We start from the raw sequence: 16,883 nt of genomic DNA, 5'->3' as shown, positions 1-16,883 counted from the left end.
GACTTTCTTGGGAATGACTTTTCACGTCTCTGTACCTTGGCTCGTACAATGAGGACAACATCCCTACCAGATCAGGCTGACAGCCCCTCTAGTACCCATACCTACCTTGTGCAGTGAAACCGGAGGGACCAATAAGTTGCTTTTCAGAGAACACGTGGCAGATTACTGGTGCAAATCCAGGCCATATCAACTGCAAACCGTGTCTATGAGGTCAGACCATCTGCTGGTGGTTGAGCTCTCCATACCAACACCAGCCTCATGTCAACCAACCTGATGTCCCCACTGTTTACCCAATGCTCCTGCTGGTTGGGATGGGATGGGGTGGGATGGGATGGGATGGGGTCTCATCACTCACTGCCAGGGAAGAGCAGGGAGGTCTGGATGAGGTTTCCCAGGCTGTGTGGGTGGGCAGGGCTCAGTGACTCCCCAAAGCATCTAAAAGGCCATGGAAGAAAAATCAGGAGAGTTTAAAAACTTAATTCCAGCCCCAAAACATTTCCGGCTAATTAAATATCTCCAAGTGCAACCACAGGCTTTCCAGTCTACCTCTCAGCCTCTCACCACAGAGTCAGAAACGCAGACTGGTAGCAAAATACCAAAGTACCAAAATACCATAATATGCAGCTCTCTTGACTGGCTGGGGACCCTGGGGCTTGAGGCACCACCTGAATTATTTTGGGTCATTGTTCCATGCTGTAGTGGTGATATTATCCCACTTTTTCATGGACAACTGAAGCAATTCCTCTAGAAATTGTTTTGTTCACAGCATCCCCCATGGCTCTCATTTCTTCCCCAGAAGAGGAAAGACAAATATGTCAAGAAAAACAATTTGGTGGAGTTCAAGTCTCCCCCCAAAATAATCACCCCAGCTCCCCTTGTGCCCTGATAAAGCAAAAAGGCTCTTCTAACATCCCATTCGTCTGGCCTGCTTTAGATGTCTAAATTAGGCTGAGTTTAATTATCATCTAGACTCCACTGGCAATAATGATTATATCCCTTTAGTGGAATGCACATTGTCCCAGAGGCACCCCAAGGGGCTCCTCTTAAGCTTTTGCTTACAAAACCACCACTTCCCACCCCAAAACAGGATGATGGGCAGAAACAGGACAGCAATAAAATCTATGGCTGCAGAAATGGTCATCCTTCCACCTCCACACAGCCTGTGCTCAGAAGGTGGGGCAGCTTCTTCCTCTTTGGGAAGCATCTCCTGACAAAGCTGCCAGCCCCAGCAGCTGTTTCCAACCCTATCTGTTGACATTGCAGGAACCTCCTCCTCCCGGATGGGGTCCCTCCGGAGAGGCAGTGGGCTCGTTTCTACATCAAGATCTATCGAGCAGAGGGACTGCCCCGTATGAACACCAGCATCATGGCCAATGTGAAGAAGGCTCTCATTGGGGAGAACAAGGACTTGGTAGACCCCTACGTGCAGGTCATCTTTGCAGGGCAGAAGGTGAGCAAGCTGCGTGCGGTACCAGGGTGACCCTGGGAGGTAGCATGAGCAGGACCAGCTGTCGTGCAGGTGGCCAGAGATGATCTCAGTTGTCCTGGCATGTAGATGCTGAGATGCAGGACAAAGCCACCTTGTTTGCTATGTGTCCCCTCTCTTGTGCAGACTGTGATGGGTTTGCAGCACTCGCCAGTTGAGGAAAAGAGCTTGTTACTTGGGAGAGGAGGGTCACAAGACAGAATGCATGTTTCAGTGGTCATTAGCAAGGGAGCAGTTCAGGTTGTGAGGCATGGCTTGGGAGCTCAAACCCTTGTCAAACGTCTATCTCCTCCCACTCGGCAGGGGAAAACATCCATACAAAAAAGCAGCTATGAGCCTCTCTGGAACGAGCAAATAGTCTTCACAGAAATGTTCCCCCCATTGTGCAAGCGGATAAAGATCCAGATCCGAGACTCGGACAAAGTCAATGATGTGGCCATTGGTACCCATTTCATTGATTTGCGGAAGATCTCTAACGAAGGAGACAAAGGTAAAGCTAAGGCAGGGGGCAGACTGAGCTACCTACCTTCTTCACGGTAGAGAGACATCCTTTTGGCAGAGAGTTAGCAAAATAGCCTAGGCTCCCTCCCCAACCCTGGAGATAGCTGCTTCTTGGTGCCCAGCCAGAGAGATCTTGATTCACTGCAGTGGTCTTCTGAGGTCACTGGACATACGCTCTCTGAAAACCAAGCCCCGTCACAAGCCTTCAGTCTACCACTTGAAAGCAAAGACACCCAAGAACAAAAATTCATTGCCATGAATGGATGACTATCTGACAGGTTCCCCCATTCACGCACCCATGGAGACATCAGCATACATGGGCACGACCAATGTGAAACCAAAGATGGCTCTAGAAAGGGGACTAATGGGGGGGGTTCTTTTTTCTTGACTCTCACATTGGGTAACTTGCCCCATGGGAGACTCACCTCTGTCTTTGGGCTGGTGCACTGCACAGTCCCCATCGCTGCCTCCACTGCAAAACTGACTCCACGTATGGTTGCAATCATGCAATTCCATGCACACACACGTGCATATTCAAGCCTGCGTCACCGTACACAGACCAGGAAAGTGATGCCAATCCATGAGTGAGTTTGTATCCTGAGGCAAAGACATGCCCTCCTCCTTGCACATCCCCTTCCCTACGTGCATGTCCAATCTACTGCAGGCTACCTGCCCACCTTTGGCCCCGCATGGGTGAACATGTATGGCTCCACTCGGAACTACACCCTGATGGACGAGCACCAAGAGCTGAACGAGGGTCTGGGTGAAGGCGTCTCCTTCCGGGCCCGGCTTTTGATGAGTCTTGCTGTGGAGATCTTGGACACCACCAACCCGGAGATCAACAGCTCCACCGAGGTGCAAGTCGAGCAGGCCATATCAATTGCTGACGTAAGTCACCCCTAACCCTACAGCTGCCAGTGGTGAGTCTTGGGTCTCAGGCCTCTTGGTTTTTTGTCTTTGGTCTCACAAACCGAGGATTTCATTTAGCCTTGTCCTAAGTGTTCCGGATCCCCCAGCACAATGAAAGCAAATCTTGAAAGGATTTCAGATTTTATGATCATTCAAATGCTCACCTCTCTTAGGAGTGCTGGGCAGAAGGAATATCTCAGAGAGGGAGGATCCTAAACTTTGAGATGTTTCTCCAGTTCGAGTTAGACAAGGACAAAGAGAGCTATCTCCTAATGCCAGCTGTCTCACTCCTATCCTGAAGATGGGTTTCAAACAGAAGCCAAGAATCTAATCTATTTCCCAACCAATTCTGGCGGGGTGGAAGTGGTCAGAGAAATTGAATGGCTGTTTCCTCACAAGAGCAGCCCCACAGCTTTAGTCCTGACATATAGAGCCCACAAGGCTGCTGCCTGTGCTCTGCATAAACAGGCACATCCAGGCTTATCCTACCTGGGGATGCCCACATAAATCAATCCATATAAGCCAAGGGTGTGAAGCAGAAAGGGAGAAGTCTGATGGCAGGGCACCCTCTGTGTGAAAGCTCTCCTTCAGAAGTAAAGTGGCTTTAAGTCACCTCCAGAGGAAATGAAGCCACCTGGAAATAAAGCCATTCCGGTTCTGAAAGAGCATCCAGGCAGATGGTTCGGTGCGGTTTGATTAATTCAATTTGTGAGCGAACTCAGGCTCGTATTCCTGAATGTCCCTTAGGCAGTCCCTCACGTGCAAGGGATGACTGATCTCAGTTAAGCCAACACATTTATAAATTAGGCTAAAATCTTTAATTAAACTGTCTCTGCAGTGAGCCTAGAGACAGCTCAGGCTGGGGGAGAGAAAACCCTCATGGTCGCCTTGAAAGCCTGAGCAGTGGCACCTCACCTTCAAAAAAGGCCATGAGGGTGCTCAGAGGTGCCAGGTGATGCACCCTCTGCCCAAGGGGACCTGCCCTTCTAGGTGTCCCTCCAGCTGACCTCAACCCTGATCCCTGGGATTTCTCCTGCAGAACTGCACTGGGAAGATGGAGGAGTTCTTTCTCTTTGGAGCCTTCCTGGAAGCTACCATGATTGACAGGAAGATTGGTGATAAACCCATCAACTTCGAGGTCACAATAGGTTGGTTGTTTTTTGGGGAGGGTGGTTTTGAAGCGTGCTTGGGAGGGAATGCAGGATATGAGGCCAAGAGCAGGGTTTATTCCCCATTTTCCAGGCTAACACATGCTAGAGCATGCAGGGCTCTCAGTTTAGGGAGAAGGTGATGGCTACTTTACCGGCACAAGCTACGCGGGACCCCAAATCATCTATTGTGTTCATGCTGTGCTGTGGCCAGTGGAGCTGCTCCCTCTCTCCCCGGGCTTTGTGCCTCCTGAGGCTGACCACCAAAGGGAGGGTGTGTATTCCTACTGGCTCGAGAGGGGACGTGAGCAGGGGACAGACACCCATCACCGATTTGTGGTTCCTCGGCATGGTTTCAGAGAGTTGAACTCCACTGTCCCCCATGGTTCCTGCAGAGAAAACTTCTCCCCAGCCTGAGTTAAAGCCAAGAGATTGAGCCCGATTGGAGTTACAACTCTGTGACTTTATTTCACATTTTTTTTCTTGAGGTAACTATGGGAACCAGATCGATGGCATGACCAAACCGATCCTACGGAGGAAGAAAGAGGGAGGGGATGGGGACGAGGAGGAGTCCGAGCTGCTCCAGAACTCAAGTGAGGATGAAGGTGATGAGAATGGAGAGCTGGTCTCTGTTTCTTCATCTCAACCCATGAAGCCCCTGGTCACAGACAGGTAAGCGTGCCCACCTGGCCACTGAAGTGCCACTGGGCAGAGATGTGGCTCTCAATTCAGACATGGTCTGTAAGCACTCCCACATGCACCGGGTGTCCAAGCTCCCACCGCTGTCTGCAGAGATGAAGTCAGAGGTGAGGTCAGTGCTGTCATGGGGCCTGGAGCCATTTGGCCAAACAGACCTGGGAGCAGCAGTGGGGACCGGATCTCTGTGCCTGTAAAGGGAGATTAGATGCCACGTGTAGATACCTCATCTTACATACCACAGCCTGCCAGGTGAAGCCCCACCACATTCCCTACAGTCCTGAGCACTCCTGTGGATTCTCTGATGTCCCATAAGGGCTGAATTGACCTCCCAGGCTACCCTACAAAGGACATCCTTCACCCACCCGGCCAGATATGCACCCAAAACTCATGGTTATCTGATAGCTTTAGTGCTCTTCCCCTATGGCAAATAGGGATGAAGTTAATCAGTGGATTCAAAAAATCATTGGTGCCACTGAAAAAACAGGTTCACTCCCGTACTTTTAGGAAACCAGTCTAAAAACAGGTCCTTCCCTAGGATCGCTGCCACCCTTGGTGGCACAACCCAGTGCTGCACATCAGGGAGGAGAGGTCTGGGCTTTGCATCTGTGCTCTCTCTACCTGCCCGACACAGAAAAACATCACGGGCACCATGTGGAGACAGGCAAAGTCCATCTGGAGATAAAAGGCATAGATCTCAGTAGTGAAGGCAATTTGTGCTGAGACAAAGTGCATTTCTTCATCGCTTTGGATCTTAAAAGCTAGACAAGGTCACAAACACACAGAGGGGAGAGGATACAAAAAAATGCTGGAAAAAGTTCTTGAGAATGTGTTAGGCAGGAGACTGGGGTAAAAGACTTTAAGTCCTCTCAGCCTCCCTGGTTTGCAGCGTCTCTCTTTTGGCGTCTGTCTGTCCCCATTGCTTACAGTCACTGAGAGCCGCGCTCTGGTGTTTAACAGAACCAGGACTCAGGAAACTGGGTCCTACCCGGGGTCTGTCGATGCCCAGCTGGTTGTCAGTGGACAAATGCCTTCTGTTTTCTCCGCCTCGGTTTCTCCAGCTGTAAAATTATGACAATTTTTTTGTCTGCTTTTTTGTCTGCACATCAACTGCTTTGTGATGTGCCGGTAGCAGTTACCCTAAAATAAAGATGACATCCAGACAGCCGCAAGTGTGATTCTGGTGGGTGCTTTCTGTCCTAAGCAGCTGGATCAGAAAGCCCCAGACTGAACGGGATCAGCACAAGTGTCGTGGGATGTCTGGGCTGGGCTTCAGCCAGAGCCTGCATTTGAATAAAAAGGACTAGTACTAAGGAAAGCTAATTGGATTTAACCTGATGCGATATGCTTAAAGTGGATTTTAACTGTGTTATACCAGTAGATAGATGTTAATAGAATAGAATAGAATAGAATAGAATAGAATAGAATAGAATAGAAGAATAGAATAGAATAGAAGAATAGAATAGAATAGAATAGAATAGAATAGAATAGAATAGAATAGAATAGAATAGAATAGAATAGAATAGAATAGAATAGAAGAATAGAACAGAATATATTAATAGAATTAACTGGCTGACTTAATTCAATCGGGAGATGGAACAAACCAGACCGAATCGAGGGTATTTGCATGCCAGATAAAAGTGGGGTTCCCTGTTTTGTTCACCAGCTCCTTGTCAAGGTGAATGCCGAACGGAGATGAGAAGCACCGATGGTTTTTGAGCCTGTTCCCTGGGCTCCGACCCTCATGCTGTTTACCCAGATGTCTCCAGCCCCTGGGTGCTGGGAGCCTCACGCTCAACCGTGGGGCTCTGCTGACATCTTCTGGGCTGGAAATACCCCGATGGCTTCGTAAGGATGAGCTGAAGCTGGTTTTTAACTAAGGGTGATCCCAGGGGTGGCAGGATCTGCAGTGGATGGATCCCACCTCATAGCCAGTGCTCAGGCACCCAAGAAGCATGAACCCATTCTTCAGCCTCATCCTCCCTTTAACTGTACCATGACTATTACTGCTCCATCCCGCCAGCATATGGAAACCTGTCAGCTCTGCAAAGGGCAGAGACCTCTGCCTGCTGTGAAGGCCAGGGGACTACAGGAGATGCTCACCAGCATTCAGAAAAGGGTGTTAATGCTTCGGTTTCCCTTGTGCCCCTGCTCACCCTGCTGCTACGCTGGAGATGTTTGCTCTCTGCTGGGCTATGGGTGAGGTCGTGGGAGTGGGAGCTTCCCTAGTTTCTCTCTGGGCCACCAGGTCTGAGATGGTAAATTTGCAGTCCTCGGGCACTGCATCCATCCGCCCCGGGTCTGGCGTTGGGAAGGGTGCGAGAAGAGATGGAGCCTCTGTTCTGCAGGGTGCAATTCACATCAGCCCCCTCTCTCCCACGCCTGACCTCCTGTATCCCACCACCTCCACCACAGCATTGCCTCCCTGGGAGAGGTGTGGGACAGGGACTGGTCCTGGCTGGGAGCGTTACCACCACGGAGCATCTCTTCTGCCTCCTTTTTCAGGAACTACTTCCACCTGCCATACTTTGAGAAGAAGCCCTGTATCTATATCAAGAGCTGGTGGCAGGACCAGCGCCGCAGACTGTATAATGCCAACATCATGGACAAGATTGCGGACAAGCTGGTCAGTATGTGCTGGGGAGGGAGGGAGACAGCTTGGGGCATGGGGCTGGCATGAGGCATATCCAGGCTCCCTGCGCATCTCTGCAGCTTGTCACAAAGCAGGGACAAACGGTGCGAGGACCAACTAGCAAACTTGTGCCAGAAAGGGGGAAGTTTCCCAGTGCTAAATGCTCCACAATTTGAACATCCAAATCCTAGGAGCTCACTGAATTTTCTGTGGGTCAGACCCAGGGGTCCCCACCAAAGGGAGCAGGAGCAGGGAGGTTTTGTCCCCCTGGACTGCAGGGGTGAACCACTTGTGCAGCAGAGTCTTCTTAATAGTCTCAGCTAATTCCCAAGGAGCGTTTGTGACAGGTCCATGCTGGCAGGGTCTCAGCAGGACCTGCAAAGGGAGATCCTGGCAAGTCCAGCCAAGACAGTGTGGATGGTGGCCAGCTAGTCTCATGGGGGCGGCGGAGCCATTCCCATCACCCAGAGCCAGGTCCCCACGGCCAAATGTGTGCCAGACCTGAGCCCTGAGGCCAGCAGGTCTGGAGAAGCAGCAGATGTTTCCCACTGGCAGCCCCACAGGGCTGCTCTATGCAGGGTTGGACCTCAGCGGGGACCTTGCCCCACCGCGGGGCTCTGCCCCACCGCCCCCTCACCGCTTCCCCCATCGCCGCTGCAGGAGGAAGGGCTCAACGACGTGCAGGAAATGATCAAGACGGAGAAGCCGCACCCGGAGCGCCGGCTCCGAGGGGTCCTGGAGGAGCTGAGCAGTGGGTGCTTGTGAGTAAAAGACGTGCAAAGGTGGACACTGCGGACCCCTGCTCTCTGCAGGGCTATGGGCAAGGTTGTGAGCGTAATCCCACCTTGCCTTATCCTCTGGATGATGGGCAAGCATTTCATCACATTGGCACAACACCGTATCAGCTGCCTTCTGGCTTGGAGCGTGGGTGAGGTGGTGCTTACATCTGCACCCCAAAGACCCCCAAACCAGTGGTGAAAGCCTCAATCTTGTGGCCTCCACAGGCTGGTACCTGATCAGAACCTACACCCCATGCATGACACTCAGCACTGGGTGCAAACAGGCACTTGGCCGCGATTGCGTTGCAGACTGGGGGAGAACAAGGACATTTCCCTCCAGTGATGTGCCCTGCGGCTGGCAGAGATCCAGCCTGCCACGGCTCCTTGGGGAGAGCCCACGGGCTCCCACGGGATTCATGCTGCCGACCTTTTCCACCAGGCGCTTCGTGACGTTGGCTGACAAGGACCAGCACCACTCTTCCCGCACGAGGCTGGACCGGGAGAGGCTCAAGTCCTGCATGCGGGAGCTGGTAAGTGGGATTCAGCCAGCCAGGGAGGAAGATTCATGAACGGGGGCTGGACCTTGTCAATGCAATGGGGAACTTTGGTCCTTAGGCGTGCTGATTTCCAGTCTCTGTGGATTGAGGGTTTGGGGTTTCTTTCTGAAAAGAGAAGCTCAAGAGCACTTCGGTCCTGCACGAGTCCCAGGTGGCACTTGGGTCCGTGCTGCTGCCTCCCTCCACCACCTTCTGCTTTGCCTTGGAGAGAAATCCAGGAGTACAGAGGAGGAGCTGCATTACTGTCAAACAGCTGAGGAAACTGGGAAGGAGTAATTTAGGGGAACCCTGCAGAGCACAGCTGCGCCAGGGGTAGATATGGTCTAGATGTTTGGGGCTGGTAGCCCAGCTCCTTGCAAAGGAGTTGGAGGTGCAAAAGAGATGCACAACGAGCAGGTGGCTTATCCAGCTGGCACAGCCAAGGACACCAGCTTCAGTAGCCAGCTGCATCCTACAGGGCAATTCATTTAACATGTGAAAGCCTCCACGTCCCTTTTGTGAACTGTCAGGTGCTGAATTACAGCAGGGTCAGCAGAAGGGGAGAGACTGTCCTTAACACCAGGCTAGAAGCCACCCCAAAATGCCCCTAAGTACAGCTGACACCTCTCTGTCCTGCACACCTTCCGCTGGGACAGACGTCTCTGCACTGTCAGGGGCCCTCCCTGCATCCTGCTCAGGTTGATGAACGGGTGTCAGAAGTACCATCACCAGGATGTACGTGGTGGGATTAAGGCATCTGTCTCCTCACCACCCTTTCCCAAATGCCAGGGACCTGCCTGGTGCTGCTCCCTTCCCTGTGCTCCATTCTGCTTTTGCTTACATGATGTCCTTGGGCTCCCTTTTAACCACAGGAGAACATGGGGCAGCAAGCCACGACTCTGAGGTCGCAGGTGAAGAAGAACACCGTGAAAGACAAGCTGAAGTTGGTGCAAAACTTCCTGCAGAAACTCCGGTTCTTGGCAGATGAGGTGAGTCCCTCTGCACGGAGAGAGGGTGTTGTCTGGGTCAGAGCATGCCAACAGCAGCCTGGGATGGATGGAGACCTCTCTGCAAAGCCTGTAGGCAGGAGAGGTCCCCGGTGGCCCACGTCTTGTGCAAGGAGCCACTGCAAGTCTACGCACTGCCCCATGCCTCCCAGGCTTGCCTGTGTATTGCTGGGTTGGAACGAGTCAGCGCTAAAACAAATTTAAGAGCTCTTCCCAGCCAGTAACAGAGCTGGGTCCTCTTACAGCTGAGCTGAAGGCATTTCTGCCAGCCTTAGCCATGGCAAGGCCATGCAATTCCCTGGAGGATCAGTCATCGGAAGGTGGCACACGTCCACACAGGGTTAAAGTCAGCAGCAGGGAGCCATTTCTGACCGTGGGTAGGTAGGGAGTTGTTAAAGTAAGTGGGTCTTCAAAGGGCTGTGGGATAAAGCCCTGTCCTCTTGCAGAACTCAAAACACCTAATTTTTATTGCTGCAGCGTACTCTTGCTTCACTCCAGCTCATGGGTGAGAGATAATATTGGAGTTGCTCACAGCATTTCCAAAGGGATGCTGTATCTGCAAAATGTTTTTTCCTTCCTTCAGAAAAACACACCATTCCTCTTATATTTTTACAGTTTAGGACTGGGTCAGCCATTGGGGGTTACTGGCCCTCATGGGAGCTGTAGTTCTTGCACCTCCTGTTCTCATTTCCCATGGCAGGCTGCCAGCCTTGACTACATATTCTTTGTTACAGCAAGGCCTTCTTTGGCTTTGACTGGCCACAGCAGAACATAAACCACACTATAAGGTTTGATGGGACCTGTCCAGTCAGGGAACCTCTTCTATAGTAAGGAATGAAGGTATGGCCCCTGCCCTACAGTCCCCATGGCCACTGTATGAAGAGAGAAGGAAAATCTTTAGTCTTCCAATCCAATTTTTTTTTTAAACTAGAACAAATGTAAATCCCAGTTTCTTTCCTGCTAGGCTTCACCCTGCTGAGCTTAGCTCTGAGCAGCTTTTCTTAAGCAGACAAGCTTCTGCAGTGGGAGACTCAAAACCATTTCAATGGCCCTAATGTGGCAATAGGTACACCCATCTCCTGTGGCATCTGTTGAATTTGCCTTCAGAAGGTCTCCAGCCCCGCTGGTGCCTTAGTGGTCAGAAAGAGCTGAGACACTGACAGGGCTCTTCGCTGGTGTTCACAGCCCCAGCACACTATTCCCGACATCTTCATCTGGATGATGAGCAACAACAAGCGCATTGCCTACGCCCGCATCCCTTCCAAGGATATCCTCTACTCCATTGTGGACGAGGAGATGGGCAAGGACTGTGCCAAAGTGAAGACCGTCTTCCTCAAGGTGCTGATCTGTTTCTCCTGGGGGAACTGCAACCAAGAGGGGGGAGATGGAGGAAGGACAGACTGAGAGGATGGGAGATGAAGATGAGAGAGCTGTGTATCCAGTTTTGCTGGGGCTTGAATACTAGGCAAAACAGACCCAGACTCTACTGGTAGGGGTGGAAGTCTGCTGCTAGGAAGTGTGAACCACTGATCTTACCCAGTCCGGTAAGTGAGAAATGTTTGAAAGGAGAGAGATGTTTGCTCCAGCTGGCCACAAAAGAGCATGCTGGCTTAGAAAGAGGAAGCCAACATGGTGGGAAGAAGATAATGCATGAGCCAGAGTAGTGTCATGATCCAAAATGATGAGGGCTGGGTCCCTGGTTTTAAGGGGCAGCGGGACAAGCGATGCACCAGAAGGAGCTGAGTGCTGCAAGAGATGGTCTGTCCATCTCTAAGGCCTCCCCTATATGCATGTAAACTCTTCTGTCCTTTGTGCCCAGCTACCTGGGAAGAGAGGGTTTGGACCCGCTGGCTGGACAGTTCAGGCCAAGATGGAGATTTACTTGTGGCTGGGCCTCAACAAACAGCGCAAAGACTTCTTGAGTGGCCTGCCCTGTGGCTTTGAGGAGAAGAAGACTGCCAGAGGCCAAAACCTGCCATCCTTCCCACCCATCAGCCTCCTTTACACCAGTAAGAACTTCCTTCCTTCCTGGGTCTGGGGAAAGGACATGGAGAGGGCAGGAGGGAGCCCAGCTGGACACCACTTGTGCCAAGGGCTTCCAGGAGCTAAGGAGGAAACAATTCTAGTTGTCCCAGTGTACTTCACTGCTCCCATGGCAAGCTGGGGTGTAGGAACTGTGCACCCTCTTCCCTACCCCATTCATAGCTGTCATTCTGCACACCACAAGCAGGACATCGAGGAAGTCCATATCCATTCAGGACTCAAGCTTTGAACCCATATTCTTCATCAATGCTGGCCCTGAGCGAAAGCATGCCCCTGAGACCTCACTCTGCAGGCTGAGCCCCACGGCTGGGCTCCAGGGTTGCATATCAAGTTGTCTCACTTCCCCTCTCTCTTGCAGAGAAGCAGGTTTTCCAGCTGCGAGCCCACATGTACCAAGCCAGGAGTTTATTTGCGGCCGACAGCAGTGGCCTTTCGGACCCCTTTGCACGAGTCTTCTTCATCTCCCAGAGCCAATGCACCGAGGTAAACACCATCTCCTGACCTGGAGGGCTGGGCTGGGCTCTGCCCTTGCATGTCCCATCAGCTCTCCATCCTGCTCTCCTGCCACAGGTCTCGTGACTGCCAGTGAATCAAGGATTAGGTTGATCATGGGGTCCTGGGGTGGGAAAGCCGCCACAGCACTGGGGCTTGACTGTCTCCAGGAGCCCCTTCCCCAGGAGCACCTTCACGACACATCCCCCCACACCAGCACACAGCTATCCCACGTCCCTGTGGCTGTGATTCACCTGTCTGGTTAGGAGAAACTGGAGCATGTTGAAGTGGGGTTTGTGTCATCTTTTCCTGGGCTGAGGGCTGCCAAGCTTTAGCAAGATTGGTGGACACTGGAAGTAATTTGTGTCTGCTTGCCTGCTGTTGGGTTTTTTTTTCTCAGAAGAGTCCTTGGGAGATACCCCATGGCTCACTGGTCCAAAAAAATGTGCAGCAGCCCACTAGTGCTGCCAGGCACTGGAGCTGCAGCCTGACACATGGCTGAGACAGGCCAGGGCTGTGCTCATTCTCCAGAACTCATCCCCGTGGCTGCCCTGTCACAGGGCACTGTTTCACCCTGATTTTACGGAAAGAAGCAGATGATTAAGCAGAGCAAACAGAAACATCAGAGCGAGGGGTGAACACTGCAAGCTGCAAGGGTCAAGATCTGCAGACCCTTCAAGATTTCAGACCTTTAATTCCCCCTCCATTCAGATCAGGCTTCAGATCCTATTGTGGATTTGTCCCATCTCTTGCCCCATCAGCCCTACGCTCTGTATAGCACCGGCTGCCTTCACTCGTTGATCCAATAAACAGCTTCAAACCAAAGCACTGCATGGAGGACATCGATACCCAGTAGACTGCAGACAGCTGTAGTGTACACATCTGCATCACAGCGCTCTTAATTCTCTTAATAAACAGTGAAGACAAAAGGACCCCTACAGGGTACAGTGCTGCTCACCTATTATAGCCATACACCTTAGGAAAAGACAAATTGCACCACAAAAACATTGCTTTCTTTCCATTGCTTATAAAGGAAACCTGGGGCGACTATTCTAAAAGTAATGGAGCCTTCACATTGTCCACAATGTCTGAGATGATAGATAAATATTTTCAAAGCATTGCCCACCCTAGCCCTGCTAATATCCTGGTGCAGGAAAACTGAGACCAACACCCTGTCTGCTGCCCTTGCACAGGGCATTAACCCCTGGCCGGAGTGGTAAGTCCCTCTCCCGTTCTTCCAGGTTCTCAATGAGACCCTTTGCCCGACCTGGGACCAGCTGCTGGTCTTCGACAATGTGGAGCTGTATGGAGAAGCTCATGAGATGCGGGATGACCCTCCCATAATTGTCATTGAGATCTATGACCAGGACACAGTGGTAAGATGAATGCCAGCAAAGGAAAATGTTTATGATTTAGATGCTGCTCCGACTCCTGAGTTGGAGGCAATGCTGATGGTGCAGAGGATGTGAGAAGCAGCTTTTCTCCTGACCCTTGGAAGATGGTCCCCACCACACCTCCCATGGCACGAGCAGCCTCTGCTGCTCATTAGATCTCAGACTCAACTTGATGATATCTTATTTTTGGAGAGTGAAGCAAGAGCTTTGGTGAGGCTGGAGGCAAGGAGACATTAACTGAGTCTTTCCCTTTAGAAAAGCTGCTCAGCCCTGGCCTCCTTGCCGTCCCAGCCCTAGGCCACCTCCTTCACCTTATTTGAAGAAGCCATGGGTGAAAGCTGGCACTGAGCTTTGGTGTCCCAAGCCCAGTGGGCTGGTCCTGTTCTGACCACGATGGGGAGAGCTGTGGGGCTAACTTGGGAGACCTCATGTTGGGTCAGCAAACCTAAGTGCTCTCTTTGCCTCTCCAGGGCAAAGCTGACTTCATGGGCCGCACCTTTGCCAAACCGGTGGTGAAGATGTCGGATGAGCCCTACTGCCCCCCGCGCTTCCCCCCGCAGCTGGAGTACTACCAGATCTACCGGGGCAATTCCACAGCAGGCGACCTGCTGGCTGCCTTCGAGCTGCTCCAGGTACCAGCTGGTCAAAGCCACCCCAGACCAAGGGAGGAAAAGGATGGGATGGAGGGTTGCAAGGGAGCGGGGCTTAACCCGTGCTTATACATCTTAGGTGCTGCAAAGAGCAGGTAGTTCGTACATCCTAGAAAAGCTAGAAGGGTTTAGCACAGCTACTAACCCAGTGAGAGGGCAGCTCCTGCCCAGTTATGCTGGTCAAGATGATGTGCAGTGAATCCCAGACATCCTGCTGGACAGGACGCCCCACTAACTGCTGCGTTAGCCCAAACTCTGCATCATCACTGGGATATGGGAGATGCCAGTGGGAGTCCTGGTGTTCTCGGAGATGCCAATTTGAAGGTCTCAGGAAAAAGGGATGTGGATTCATAGCAGCATCCCAAGAATATGGTGAAATTTTAGCCTCATAGTCTGTGGGGGTGGCAGAGTTAAACTCTCCCCCTTTCGTGCCTCCTTTCCCACACACTGACCCTGTTGTATTTGTATGGACGTGTCTCAGCAGTCTGCTGGTGTGCAGGGGGCAGGAGATGTCCCAGCTGAAAAGAGAGAGGCCCCAGCAAACTCTGCGCAGCGCTGGTGGGTTTGGCTGTGCAAGGACCGACCTGCCGCAGGCACCTCTAATGCAGCTGAGCACCAGCCAGGGCCAGCGGTCCCAAGGCTGGCCTCACATCTGTGCATGCCAGGAGCAGGCAGTGCTTGGGGAGATGGACCCTTGGGACCCTACGTGCTCCCTCCACCTCTGGGTCCCCCTTTATTTCAAAGGAGACTTTGCTTTACATGCCTGTCTGTCTGCAATGTCCTCAGATGCCCCATGATGATGGTGAGATTGGGGCAGCCTTGCAGGCTGCTGCTGAGCCTGGTGTCCCACTCCCCAGGGTGCTTTTCCTGTCTCCTTTGCCTGCCAGGGCAGGTGCTCATCCAAGCCTTTTTTTTCCCCCAACTTTCCTTGCTATGGGGTGGTTTCTCTAGGGAAATATAGGATTTTTCCTCACATAGGATATTTGATCTCCCTCATGTCCCAGGCTGGAAACGGGACCTGAAACATGCTCCTGGGCTGAGCTCTTGGACTATTTCTGCATCTCTTCACACCCAGCCCAGGCAGATGCAACTCCTTGCAGGAGGAAAAGGAACATCCCTGGGGTTGGGGTGCGTTGGCGGGCTGAGAAGTTTGCTTTGCTGCTGGGTTTGTCCCGTGTGGAAGCACAGCACTGCCCAGCACCTTCTGCTCATGTGTATGCCTTTTCCCCAAGTACCTGCACCGTACAGTCAGCTGGATGCTCAGGAACCCTTGTTGCTCCTGCACCCTCTGAGACAACACAGACCCAATGCATGAGACCAGGGTGTGCCAGTTACAGCTGAGACTGACAAAAAACTGCTTCCCAGCAGCTGAGCACCAGTTCAAAGGAACAGACCCTAATCCATGCTGCATCTCTTCCAGATTGGCCCTGGGGGCAAGTCAGACCTGCCCCCAATCGACGGCCCCACAGACATGGACCGGGGCCCCATCCTGCCAGTGCCACTGGGGATTCGGCCAGTGCTGAGTAAATACAGAGTGGAGGTAATTGCCTTGGAGCACCGAATTTTAATGTTCAGCATTATGTGGGGCAAGACAACCTGTCCATGGGTGTTTGAAGGCCAAGGAGGATCTTTGAGGCTCTGATGACTAGCTGGGCACCAAGACCAGATGTCTGCACTGCAAGGATCTATCTGTACTGGCTGTATAGGGAGCGAGGCTGCAGCAGCCCTAAAAGAACAGGGACCTGGATCACTCCTTGCTGTCTTAAACGTGGCCACCATAGCAAGTCTAGAGCCCTGCCGTAAACGTCGTTTGGGCTGAGATGCAATGCAGGGCACATTAGAGATACACGTGTAATACATCTCCACCCGCAGCAGTCAGGTGAGCTGCATCCCGCCAGTCTCAGGCATCAAGGGCAGAATGCCTCTCATGTATCTGTAGATATCTAAAGGGTGATGCATCAAATCAGGGACCCTGTCCCTTGGTTGTCTCGGTGGTGATCCAGGCAATACAGCCAGTGACGTTCATTGCACAATTCACCCATGGTTGTAGGTATCTCTGTTCGGGTGAGATGCTGCTGACCAGATCTCCAGGTCGCTAGAAGGATCCTAGCTCCTGGTCTTCCACACATTTGCAGCTGGTTAAATGAATTGTATTCCTCTGATGAATACAGCCATGGGGCATCAGGAGGTGGAAAAATCTCAGTTTATGGGAACTTTTGGTCATGGTGGCAGTCTGTTATCCTGAGAAGGGAGAGGCAAGTTTCCCCAGTGATACTGATACCATTTTGACAAAATGATGGCAGCGCTGAATTAAGAGCCACTGTGGGTGGACAAAGCTGGTCTGGTCCTGCTCTATGGAGTCCCATGGCAGAAAAAGGCTAGAAAGGGAGAAAGGCAGAAAAGGGAGTGTAGAGGGCAGCAGGTTGGAGATCTTAGGCTGCTGCAGATCAGGTGTGGGGTGGATTATATGGAGTGTGAAAGAGAGACTGTGCTGCAGCCCTGAGTCATGTGGAGGAGGAGAGGATACCTCGGGGATCCACCACTGCCCAGGTGATGACATTTTGAAGCAAAGTCCCTGCTCCTGGGGGATGTGGAGAACCAACTCCTTTG

General features: G+C 52.0%; 1 protein-coding gene across 1 annotated transcript in view; it reads left to right on the top strand.

Annotated features, from left to right (window-relative positions):
• OTOF (otoferlin) overlaps window positions 1-16,883 on the top strand; it is a 113,363-nt gene that overhangs the window by 78,027 nt on the left and 18,453 nt on the right. Inside the window, exons 13-27 of the mRNA XM_075497212.1 lie at window positions 1,264-1,450; window positions 1,790-1,976; window positions 2,652-2,875; window positions 3,936-4,044; window positions 4,533-4,716; window positions 7,246-7,366; window positions 8,033-8,133; window positions 8,591-8,681; window positions 9,560-9,676; window positions 10,880-11,032; window positions 11,514-11,703; window positions 12,096-12,220; window positions 13,471-13,605; window positions 14,094-14,255; window positions 15,694-15,813. Of these exons, the coding sequence (XP_075353327.1) occupies window positions 1,264-1,450; window positions 1,790-1,976; window positions 2,652-2,875; window positions 3,936-4,044; window positions 4,533-4,716; window positions 7,246-7,366; window positions 8,033-8,133; window positions 8,591-8,681; window positions 9,560-9,676; window positions 10,880-11,032; window positions 11,514-11,703; window positions 12,096-12,220; window positions 13,471-13,605; window positions 14,094-14,255; window positions 15,694-15,813 (2,206 nt within the window). The remainder of the gene's footprint in view (window positions 1-1,263; window positions 1,451-1,789; window positions 1,977-2,651; window positions 2,876-3,935; window positions 4,045-4,532; window positions 4,717-7,245; window positions 7,367-8,032; window positions 8,134-8,590; window positions 8,682-9,559; window positions 9,677-10,879; window positions 11,033-11,513; window positions 11,704-12,095; window positions 12,221-13,470; window positions 13,606-14,093; window positions 14,256-15,693; window positions 15,814-16,883) is intronic.

Source organism: Mycteria americana, chromosome 3 (assembly GCF_035582795.1).
Source record: "Mycteria americana isolate JAX WOST 10 ecotype Jacksonville Zoo and Gardens chromosome 3, USCA_MyAme_1.0, whole genome shotgun sequence".
NCBI lineage: Eukaryota > Metazoa > Chordata > Aves > Ciconiiformes > Ciconiidae > Mycteria > Mycteria americana.
This window is presented reverse-complemented; position numbering and strand designations above follow the sequence as displayed.